General features: G+C 36.9%; 1 protein-coding gene and 1 pseudogene across 1 annotated transcript; one reads left to right on the plus strand and one right to left on the minus strand.

Annotated features, from left to right (window-relative positions):
• Positions 1–275: 275 nt before the first annotated feature.
• Positions 276–6,835, minus strand: LOC124846892 (uncharacterized). Its single transcript, XM_047324265.2, has 7 exons — positions 6,266–6,835; positions 5,409–5,571; positions 4,723–4,923; positions 4,405–4,650; positions 1,154–1,301; positions 772–994; positions 276–687 (listed from the first exon to the last, which is right to left on the minus strand). Exons 1-7 carry the CDS (start codon positions 6,576–6,578, stop codon positions 350–352), a joined length of 1,632 nt encoding a protein of 543 aa, XP_047180221.1. The 5' UTR covers positions 6,579–6,835; the 3' UTR covers positions 276–349.
• A 247-nt stretch (positions 6,836–7,082) lies between these two features.
• On the plus strand, positions 7,083–9,542 carry LOC124846891 (exocyst complex component EXO70C2 pseudogene; annotated as a pseudogene).
• The last annotated feature ends 3,322 nt before the right edge of the window (positions 9,543–12,864 follow it).

A 12,864-nucleotide genomic window follows, 5' to 3' on the forward strand; every position in this document is an offset into this window, starting at 1 on the left:
ACACTATACAGCACTAACGACTTGATGCAATTCTGAACATCCAAAGGTTCAGAAGTGACTACTAACTTCATGGAATGTTAAAGATTTGTACTATGCTCATCATCCTAGACTAAAAATAAATCTAACCGAGTCACATTTTTTTTCGTTTACTCGTTTTCTACATTTAGCCAGTGAACAGCTTAAACACTAAAAAAAACACATTTTTACAGGTATAAAACTTGTATGACTACATTTAAATTGATAAAAAGATGGAGTAAAAAAGAAAAGAAAAAGAATGAGGCAACAAATTCTATACTAATAAATTATTATGTTTAATACCGTAAAGAATACAATATGTGACTTGCAAAGGCTACAAATTGAAAGTGATGGTTCTCTCAACATTTTTCCTTGAACTACAGTGATTTTGAAGGGAATCGAAATCAACTGTGCCAAGAACAGACAGTGTGATGCCATAGGCAGCAAGACGATTAATATCCTTTGGAATAGGAGACTGCATTAGGCCGTCCCACCAACCGGGAGGGAGAATTGGTGTGAAAGCACATTGATTGGTCTGATTATGACAACTTAACTGTCCAGCATATCTGTTCCACACATGGCCCCACCCAATTTGATTCTTTAAACCTTCCGTCAAAATATTACTCTGGAAACTGCTCAGAAATGAAAAACTTGAACCAGTCGAGTTCTCTCCTGAACATAACAGTTTGCAGATGCTTCAATGGTATATTTGAAGAAACAAATTAAAACAAAATATAGTGAGTACAGTGCATTTACCCAGATTCCGTGTTGCAGCCAGTGCAGCGATTAACTGAGCATACGTAGTTCCAACACGACGTTGAGCTCCAGAGACAACAGCATATTTGGCACGAGATGCAAGAAAGAAATCCACAAAAGCAACCCATCTGGGTGCTGGACCCCAATCCTTCACTCTAAAATCTTTCTTGGGCAAATCTTCAAAGGCATTTCCTTTGAACTTTTTATAATCAAAATAAATAACCTGGTCCAAAAAGTTGCATCATGTTCAGATAGTAAGCAATAATGAAGAAAATTTATTTACTACAACAGATAGCCAGCTCTAATTTCAAAGCAGTAATTTCCATTGTTACTAGTGATTTGTTGTACCCAAAAAGATTCACACCATGAACTGAGAACTTACCTGTGCGAATTCGCTAATGTTGGGCACAATACTTTCAACAAGAGTAGGTGTATCTGACACCACAACCACCTTTGGTCTTGACATTAGGTGCTGACTCTCTATGGCTTTTTTTATGCAATGTAATGCAGCCTGTACTGCTCTGATGGACCTTTTAAAAATGACAGAAAAAGCATCAATCAGTCAAGAACATCCTGCGAGAAGGTTGAACTTCATTCCTATCCCCCCAAAAAAGAATGAACAGAAAACTCGGTATGTTACGTAGATAGTGCGTACATAGATAGTGCGTCAGATATGCATGCAAAGCTATTTTATTATAAGGCTAGGCCTTTCGTTTTATGTTTTTTGGTTTTTGTGATATTCGTATATTTGAAGTTACTGATATGCCATTCAAGAGGCTATATTATTTGATATCTTCAAACAGAAATATCATAATAGACGGCGTTTGGGTGCCTCAACAGCCAGAGAGTCTATGCATCTAAAATGTATTCTTTAGACCTTTTCTTCGTACTTGCCTGGTAGCTGAATGGACACACACTACTCAGGTTTCAAAGAGATAGGGATATTAGCATAAGGTAATGGAAACAAATTTGCTACCTAGCAATATTTTGTTTGACTTCTTGGCAGGCCGTGTATAAAAGTTTTGGAGCTAAGCCAAAAGCTTTTATAGAAATTTAATATAATATGAATTACAAATCTTTATATTCTAGCTTTTTTAGATCAAAGTTTTATAATCAAGCAATTCTAACATCTCGCTTAAAAGAGATAGGATGATTAATCCATTCAATCTATCTTATAACATTGTTAATCTAAGATATGATTTAAGCTATTTTAATTTAAAGAAACTTTTCTCAACAGTTACTGTTATTGTTAATAATACTTTATAAGCAGGTGCTTTTACAATCAAATAAAAGTCAATCGTCTAGTGCAATGCACCACTGCACCATTCGCCTAGTACACATACCAACTATTCAGCTGCATAGAAAATTGAACAGAATAGAGTATAGATCGAGTTAGTTAACCCAAGTCATCTCTCAACAAATTCAAGTAAAAATTTCACTTAAAACAGCACTTATAGGAATCTGCAGAAATGTTAGAAGCATAAAAATAGTAAAATGGTGGTTTTGAAAAGAATAAAAATAAATATAAAAAGATAGGTTGAGTCTCCATAAACAATTTTTTCATTGACTATAATATGATTATTATATATTAATTTATAAACAAAGATCTCAAATTAATTAAATAAGCATCAATTAATTTGTTAAGACTCTCACTTGTTTCAATGTCTACAAGTGAGACTCTATTTAGATTCGGCATGTTCAAATAATCCAATTTTGTTACTATTCTTATGGATACTCCTAATACTTCAATTCTAAAAACAAATCAAGATAATTAATATCTGCACTAAAACTAGAAAACTGTTTAAGATTAAGATAATATTTTTGTAATTCATTTTCTCATTTAAAGATTTAAATTTTTTAGATTCAAATAAAATTAAAAATGATTCCATACTGTAAAAATTATTTAAATCAAGTTTCAGTAGAAGAAATAGATTGTTCTGATATGTAAAGAAAATATTCAATAGAAAAATATTCTTAAGCATAATGTGTAATGCCATCTCATAACATTTTCATCAAATTATGACTTTCTAAAGATTATTCGTCTTTCACGAAATTTCAGCTTTACTTTCATTTCAATGGCCATTTTTTGGTAGAGAACAAAGTCAATGCAAATCCATTTCCCCACAATATTTTAAATAAACAATAAATAAGGCCTCTTAAATTATCTATATTCATATACCTATCACCAAATGGTAGAATCTCACTAAGAGAATTAATAGCAAACAAAATATCATACCAAATATTCATTCCTAAAAAAATTCAAAATTTTGAATCTCCTTAGTTGTTAAACACAACTTCACTTTTTAAATTAAGATGTTCACAAGATTTTGGTAATTGAATCAAATAATATGTCAACTTTGGTGCTTGAAATTTTATTGTATTCACACTTTCAATTCTATTTTCTCATTGATATCTCGAACATAAATCCCATATCACATAAAACTAAGTTCAAATTATGGCATCTACATGATATATAAATTGCTATAAGATTTACTTTCAACAATCTTTGTTGCACTTCTTGATTTTCATCCTTCATATTGCGCCCATGATCATAACCTTGTCCCCTTACATCATCAATATCAAGTTTATTTTACCTTAAAACAGCTAATTAGAATAACGACCATTAATAGTATTACCTAAAACTAGTAATTAGTTATGAAGTACCAACTCCAACTCGACACAACACTAACATTAATAGTATTACCTAAAACTAGTAATTAGTCAAAGAAGAGAGGTTCAGACATGTGTATGAGAAAGTGGAAAAAATGTGTCCAACAATAGGTTTGACTGTTGCATATGTTTCACATATTCTAATACCCTTTTAAATGGCATAGCTTTTGAACAATGTCTTAGAAAGAAAAACATATATTGCCTTGATGTCGAAATCAATTGGCTATCATATACACACTTGTAATATAACTATATATAAGTGCCACAGTGAAGACCACAAACAAGATATAGACGTGTTTGATTAAAAAGGGGAAAAAGAGAATGAGCATTATACACATGTATATAGGGTCAGTATTCTTGTGTGGGTATAGGAGGGGGTGGGGGTAAGAAACAAGAATAATGATACCAATCCCAAACCAAAGCCAACTAGTTGCTATTCAAAATTATAACTTAATTCATGTTGAAATAGAAAAAGTTGAGAAGGAATATCAAATGCAAGCTTAACTTCTAAGAGTAACTCCAATAAAAGGTTCTTATAAGAGCTCCTTATCAATAAAAACATTATAATGTGAGTTACACAACCATGGATTCCTTAAAATTAAGAAAGTTCTTTATATAAGTAACTCTCTTCAATTTTAAAGAATCCATATTTGTGGGATCCATTCTAAAATAATGTTTTTATTGATAAAGAACTCCTAAGAAACTCCAATTGGAGATGGTCTAATATGTTTGTGTATAATGTGGGATATTTATATGTAATTAATTATGCAGTGTTTGATTTCATTTTCCAATGCAATTATTAGATAGATTCTGACTTTCAATTCTTATTATTAAAGCTACTACATACCTAACTTAATAGTTTATTGAGCAGGTAAATACATAACAAGAAATATGACCATATAAGAGTATGCCTCACCAGCTTCATTCCTCATGCAATGATATTAGAGTTTAATTATGTATTACCTATTCATAAGCATCCGCATATGCAATGAGATGTCAGGATTCTCCCCACCACCAATAACCCAATTGACAGCTGCCTCGACATCTTTTGAAGGGGATACGAGAACCCTCATGATCTCTCCAAATACATTTGGTTGAGATCCCAGGACTTGAGGATCCCCAAATAAATCAAAAGCAGCCTTCCTCATCTGAGAGTGTATATTTTTCAAGAAAAATTGAGCTGCCACGGCATCTGTGGTTCCTTGAAACCTAAAATATAAGGTCCATACTCATTACATGATGCTTGAAAGACTAACAAGTAGAAAAACCATGTCACTTTACCAAATGATAGGTTGCTTCCATTCCTTCCAATTGCTACAGAGAACATTTGTTTGAGCTGGCTTTTCAAAATCATCTGTCCTCATAACCAGTTGCCTCCCATATTTGGTTCCACAACCATTTTCTCTCCACAGATGTTTTATTTCATTCATTGTAAAAGTATAGTTGGAATAAGAAATGTAATCCCCAAAAGGATATTTGCCTCTGAAATATACAACCAAGGTGGAAATCAGATAATGGAAAGACAAATACAGACAATAAATTGCAAGACCAAAGCAGTTTCACAAATCCTTTAATGGTAGACAACTAGGTTTTCATATCTGAGTGGTTGTAAACACATCTATGTGTTAAATGACAAAGATAGGTTTCCATTCAACTATTGCGAAATTGTTTTTGGAACAAGAAATCAAGACAAGCTTAAAAAATTAACACGTTTATATAACAAGCATAGCCAGTAAATGCTCTTAAGGTAGTTAAATTATCTCCTTAAGACTGAGGCTAAGTGATTCAGATATCAGTTTTCTATAGAATTTTTCATGCAGAAATAGTCCGAGTTCAGAGCCCCTTTATTAAAGGGACACCACCAAACCAACCCTAAAATAAACTACTAGTTAGGACTTCATATATCCATCAAAAAAATGTTAACTCTTAAAAATGAAAAAGAAAGGCTTGGGAAAGAACCAATATGCCTGGTTTGGCCAATGATCAAGGACCGGTTTAACATTATACTCAGTGCTGCAGCAGTTAAGACCTTGTACATTTCGTTCCCAAAACCTGCCTCTGCAGTCTTTCCCAGAACAAATCCATGACTACAGAACTGCTCCGGTGGCAAATCCCTGATTCTCGAAGCACCTGTAACAAAAGTTTCAACATCTTCTGATTCAAGAACTGTTTTTGCAGAAGCACATGGTTCCTATTCACACATTTATGCATTGAATTTCACTGAGAGGTGCAAAATTATAAATTGAGATGATTTTCAGAAAAAATTAGGATGTAAAATTGAATAGTGAAAAAAATAGATTAGATAATTACTAGTCATAAATGATCCATAAACAAGCAAGTACATACTTTCACAGCTGAGCAATTGTCTTGAGAGTAAACTAGATGTATGATGATTGAAAACATTAGAAATGTGTCAATAAGTTTTTACTGAAATATAATGCATTTGTTACATTAGATGTAAGTGTAACTACACTGACAATAATGACTTACTAGAAAACAGCACAATTACTTAAAACCCAAAATGGCACACTATACTCAAACACAAAAACTACGAAGTATCAAAACCATCCATAATCTGTCGTCAAACAACAAGAGACCTTTAGACCGCTCTGAGAAAAGTGGCACCTTCAATCAAAACAAACAACTGAAACTTGGACACGACATTACCAAGTACCAACAAGCTCGCCTTATATTCATTTAAATCCTCCACGCCTTAAAAGAGAAACTTTGAAACAATTGATATTCATCACTCAAAACAGAGAAACTCAAAGAAACAACTGATAAGCTGCAGAAATGGTAAATCAAACGCAGAACAGGGAAGCACCGTTCAGGACGAAGTGATCCTCGATAATTCTCCTCACTCTCAGCGTTTCCTTCCCAACAACACCATTTTCGAAATCCTTCCCCATTTCCTCCACCGTTGCGCACGGTTTATCTCGGACGAAGCCCGTGCCCCCGTCATCGGAGCTCGAGCTGTCTGAATCTCCGAGTTTGACATCCCTAGGAAAATCGACAGTGATTGGAGGATCCAACGGCCTCAGCGCCAGCATCAACAATCCCACACTGGTCACCGTCGCACACAGAACCAGAAACGGTTGCAACAGCATTCGCCTCTTTCTACCTCCGCCATATCTCATTCTCTCTCTCTATCTATCTCTATCTTTGTCAGTTCAATTTCGATATTTTTTTTTTGGAAGTTATCAAGTTCAGCTAACTCAGCTCCCTGTTAAGCCGGATCTGAAGTGGTATCTCAAATCTCAATCACTCTTTGTTTGGCATAACGCGTAGCATCGAGATTTATCGGGTTTGGATCCGACCCGGAATAGCGTCTTATTATTGAGATCCGAACCCGCTCGTTGCGGTGAGTGGCGCGCATTACGCACCGCCTCCGACAAACAAGGCAATAATAAAAGCGGAAAGGTCCATCTCTCTTTTTCTCTCTCACTGCCCATCCCTATCAATTCAACGAACCGTAGTTAGTGAGAAGCACAAACGAAACGACGTAGGAGAAAAAAATAAAAGTAACGTCAACGGTCAACCACTCAACCCACAGAAACAATTATTCAATTATTATATTACTTTCTTAAATCAAAAGAAGACAAACGTGTGATTCTCCTCAGCATACGCATTTGTCACTTGTAAACACTTTTTCTTTTCTCTTTTATCTATTTCGCCGAGGAGTAAAACATAACCGTCGTCTCCGTAACTAACTACCTTCATCATGGAGAATAATAACAACGCTGGTGACACGCTGCATCCACCCGGTGCTAAACATGACGGTGCCGCCGCCCAAGCCAACCCGTTGTCCCCGACGCGGCATGGTCAGGCGGAGGAGGAGCATAAGAAAGAAGAAGCCGCCGCGTCTACTCCGACAAGCCTCGAGAAACTTGCTCAAGAGATTGACCAATTCGCGAGGAGACTAAAAACCGATGGAAATGCGCACAACTTTGAGATTCCTGAATTCACTGAGAGATACTTGGATCTCGTGGAAGAGAAGATAATGAAATACGACGCGGGTGAAGGTAAACCGAGATGGGGTGAGGTGTCGGATGAAGATTCGTGGTTGTTGAACAATGCGAATAGGTTTTCAAAACTGATGACATTGGTGACTGGTAATTATCCTGATCATGAACCGGAGAAGATCAGCGGTGCACAAGTCTCGATGATGAACCGCATTTCCTCAATCCACCAGCGTTTGATGACGTATTTGGAGGAGGACTTCCGGTTTCTGATGGAAGAATCAAGAATCCCAACCGAATTGGATCCCGGAGGATATAATCAGAACAGCATCGATACCAAAGGAAAACAACACATGGCGGCATTTGAACAACAACAAGAGGTGGCGCAAGAACAAGATGGTTTGGAACAAGACACGAATTTCCCGGGGTACTCCGAGGAGACAATTACCAGCCTAAGTAAGATCGCCAGCGAGATGTTATTCGGCGGCTACGAATCGGAGTGCTGCCAGGTGTACATCATCTCGCGGAGGAACGCCTTCGAGGAGATTAACCAGAAGTTAGCGTTAGAGAAAATCAGCATCGACGAGATGGTGACGAAGGTGCAGTGGGAGACTATGGCCAGGGACATGATCCCTGCCTGGATCAACACGCTCAAGCAGTACGGGGGAGTGTACTTCCCCGGCGAGCGAAAGCTGACCGAGGCTGTGTTCGCAAACAACCAGGCCGTGGCGGCGGGACTCTTCAGCAGCCTCTCCCGCGGCGTTGTGATTCAGCTTCTCAACTTCGCGGAGGGCGCCGCCATGACGAAGCGAGCCGGAGAGAAGCTCTTCAAGCTCCTGGACATGTACGAGAGTCTCTGCCAGGTGATCCCCTGCGTGGCCAGACTCTTTCCAGAAGAGTCCATTGAGGAGATAAAGACAGAGATGAACCTTGCCAAGTCCAGACTTGGGGAGGCATCCATCCACATCTTCTGCGACCTGGAGAACCAGATTAAATCGGAGACAGCGAAAAACGCCGTCCCCGGTGGCGCAGTGCACCCCCTCACACGCTACATCATGAACTATCTAAACATAGCAGGGGACTACAAGGAAACCCTTGAGCAGGTTTTCAGGGAGCACACGACGAGGGACCGTTCGGGTTCCACAAGCAAGCATGCGGAGCAGAAGAATGAGGGATCTTGGGACAACGAAACACCATCTCCATTCGCAAAACAGACGTTGAGGGTGATGGACCTGCTAGACTCGAGCCTGGAGGGGAAGGCGCGTCTGTACAAAGAGGTGGCGCTTAGCAACTTCTTCATGATGAACAATGGGAGGTACATTCTGCAGAAGATAAAGAGTTCTAAGGAGATGAGCAAGGTGATGGGAGACAACTGGATCAGGAAGAAGTCCTCGGAGCTGAGAAACTACCACAAGAACTACCAGAGGGAGACGTGGAACAGGGTGCTGCAGTGTCTGAACCACGAAGGGTTGACCGTGAACGGGAAGGTTCACAAGCCGGTGCTGAAGGAAAGGTTCAAGAGCTTCAACTCTTTGTTTGACGAGATTCACAAGACGCAGAGCTCGTGGGTAGTGAAGGACGAGCAGCTGCAGTCGGAGCTGAGGGTTTCCATCTCTGCAGTGATTATCCCTGCTTACCGATCATTCGTTGCGAGGTTCGCCCAGACTTTTGACCCGGGGAGACAGACAGAGAAGTATATAAAGTACCAAGCTGAAGACATTGAGACTTACATTGATGAGTTGTTTGAAGGGAAGCCTCACCAGTCAATCGGAAAAAGGAGAACATAATTAACCAACCTACCAAATTCCCTCCACACAGTACATATCGTTTTACCCCACTTTCATCTTTACTTTATATTACGTATATTTTTTCAATTTTACTGTGAAGCAAAAGTAAATAAAAGTCCAAAACAGCAGAAGAAGAAGATGGATGAAGATGATGTATGATGCTCAAAGGAAGTTAGTTAAAGCGTGCTGTGCGGAGCAGTGCAATGCACGTAGCCTGCATGTTGAAATCATGAACTATTATTTTGCTTTGGTGATGCTCTTATTTTATTAGAAGATGCAGAGTGGTCTTGTGAATTGTTTTTGCTTTTGTTTGTACACAGGATAAATGAAGTCAACTTTCAATTCAGAATGGATATCACTTTCATAGATTTTCTCTCATTCTTTTAATTTTTTTTGTTTCACCATTTCTGTTTTGCGCTTAAATTTAGGATGGATGAAAAGATGAAAATAAATGGGAAGACCAGTATACTATAAAAATAGAGAAATAAAAGAATAAGATAAATATAAATAGGAAAATGTAATACATTCAAATGATACACACCCGTGTTATTATAAATTAATTTTTACTTTTACTTAACAATTGGTTTTGTTGTTGGAAGGTTGTGAAAGAATTTTGAGAAGGATAATAAGAGTATTGGTCATGTTAAACATAATAGAGGGAGATTAAAAACGTAAATATTTGAATAGAATATAGGTTATATGCAATTTGGGAGAAGGAAAACTAAAGTTGGAGCTTAGGTTTTGCCAGTGGTGTGAGGGGAAGGAGAAGTGAAGGGGAGTTGCAATTATGATAGGAGGTGAAGACGTTTCCTTAATTGGGCTTGGTTTGTGCTCTATGTAGAGGTGGTAGTGATGTCATGTATCATGAATGGTTCTTCGTTTGGACAGAAATGTGGAAGTCGTGTCTTGGGTATGGTTTTTGTGCTTTGGTGAGTAGGTGAAGTTGTGTCCTCCGTGGGAGTTGTTTGGTGGTTTGAGAGAAGTTGAAGTGTACATATTTTTATTACTTGTTTTGGTTTCTTTATATTGTATTTGACCTTTCGGGTTGTGTTCGTGTGATTGCAAATTGAATATTCCATCAAGTATATTGACTTGGAATTACAAGTGTCATATCATAGGGACAGAAAATACAATGTTTTCACTAATTTGATCTTTTGAAAAACAGTTTATGTGTAGAAAACAAATTTGTATAGGTGATAATGTTGTAAAATCAATTAGAAATCAGTTTAAGTTACTAAATAAATGACCTTTGAATGATCAAACCATGTTGAAGCTTGACTTCACATATTTGTCCTCTTTTGCATATGTTCTACCTCCAAACATACAACTTTAAATTATCAAGTCATGGGAGTTTTCTTGGAATGTAACTCTAAGTCAATTCTTAGCACCTAGAGCCTAATCTATTGCCAGCCTAATCAGTTTGAATCATCAGTGACTACGTAACTAGCTCACCTACATTAAGGTTAAGACTCTATCTCTAGTTGCACACCCTAGATCTATTCCTAGCATATCTAGAAGCCCACAGGATAATTGATTGGATAATAACTTAAGACCAACGTCCACTCAATCTTATGTCAGTTATATATAACAAGTGATAAGTTAATCCAATGTTGAATAAAAAAATCAATTAACAAACCAACATTGAATATTAACTCTTTCAATTTTAGTCTTTCAACAATTTGAATTTTGAATATTATAATGTTCAGGCTTCACTCATCTAAAGATTCTCTTGTATTCTTCAATATGTAGAGTTTATTTCTTGTCTCGTGATGGATTGATATTCATATGACAATATTTCAAAATACTTCCTTGTTTGGATAATTTGATATGCATTCAACTTTACATATATTTAGTGCTGTCAAAATGGTTTTAACTTATGAGCCAACCCGGCCCACCATGGGTTTGAGCCGGGTTGGGTTTGAAAAGATGTATTTTTTTATGTGGGTTAGTTTTCAACCCGACTCACTTAAAACTCGGTTCATCTGGGTTGAACCCGTGGTGAGCCGGGTTGGCTCACCAACCCACCTAATTTAATTTAATTATTTATTATTTTGTGTTTCAATATTATTAGTTACCATTTTTTTTATTATATTGTAGATAGTGATAAAAAAAAGGTTTAATACCTATTTTGGTCCCTACTTTTATGGGTTTGATTCAAAATGATCCCACATTTCAAAAAAGTTCAGTAAGACCCCGTAATTTGTTAAAAAATGTTCAGTCTGGTCCTTTTCGCTCACACCGTTAAAAATCTAACGGTGCAAATGCCACCGTGGTGCAACCTTATTGAGTTGTCAAGTTTGATGAATACGTGGATGTTACACTGTGTAAATATTAAAAAAAAATTAAAATGACACATCAGCTTCCGCCTCCACCAGCTTCCCAAGCACGCCTCTCCCTCCCACTCTGATTCCGCCGGCTCCCACCTCCAGTTCCACTCCGACTCCGATGAAGAGGGATACAAATATCAGAGCAAAACCCTTTTATTTTTCATTCTCACACGCCCTAATCTCTTTGTGCACAGATTCTCTGGAAACCCCAAATCCCAAAAACTCAGAAACTTTGTGAACCCCAAATCCCAGAAACTCAGTCTTCGCTGGAAAATGGAGAATAAACTTTATTTGAACCGAAACCTCGCCGAAGAAGATGCGTCGCTGATTCAATTTCTAGGGTTTCAATTTCTTAACATTTTTCATCGTGCTTTTAATCAGTAATTAGTGCAATTTCTTTTGATGTGTGGACTCATTCATGGAATGTACTTTAATAAACCCAAATGTACAGGTGAACTCAAAATTGCAAAAATAACAATGTACATGTGAACTCAAAATTGCTAAAGCTACCTGTTCACAAATTCAAGCTTCAACAAAAAAGCTGTAACAACTTAAAACCAATAAAAAGGTAGAAAGAGAAAAAGGTAGAAAGAGCAAGCGACGATTTAATTCCATGTTAGTAGGACTTGCATGCTAATTCCATGTTAGTAGGACTTGCAAGCAAAAGTTATGTAACCCTTGCTTTTTATTGTGGGGAGGAGAGGGGGAGGGGGAGGAATGTCACATGGGAAAAAACCTAAATTCACAGTGAAGGTGGAAGATGAAGTTTTAAATTTTTTTTAATATTTACACAGTGTAACATCCACGTATTCATCAAACTTGACAACTCAATAAGGTTGCGCTACGGTGGCATTTGCATCGTTAGATTTTTAACGGTGTGAGCGAAAAAGACCAGACTGAACATTTTTTAACAAATTAAGGGGTCTTACTGAACTTTTTTGAAAGGTAGGATCATTTTGAACCAAACCCATAAAAGTAGGGACCAAAATAGGTATTAAACCTAAAAAAAAGATGTTTCAAAAATATTATAGATTTATCTATTTAAGACTCTAATATTATAAACGGACAAGTGATAAAAAAATTATCAATATTAAAAACTTATTTGTTCGCCTTTTGTGTTTGTTTTTGGATTGCGCTTGGATGGTATGATATTTTTTTTTAATTTTGAATTGTTTTTGGAGTTTAACATCATTTTAGAATGAAATTTATTTAGATTTGAATTAAAAAATTATTATTATTTTTATTTAAAAAACTTGTAATTAAGTGAGCCAGTGAACCAATCCGTGGTGGGTCGGGCCGGGTTTGAATTTTTTTAGCTCACTAATAAATGAGTCGGGTTGGGTTCACTCA

The sequence above is a fragment of the Vigna umbellata genome, chromosome 5 (genome assembly GCF_029865625.1).
Source record: "Vigna umbellata cultivar VRB3 chromosome 5, Vumbellata_1.0, whole genome shotgun sequence".
Lineage (NCBI taxonomy): Eukaryota > Viridiplantae > Streptophyta > Magnoliopsida > Fabales > Fabaceae > Vigna > Vigna umbellata.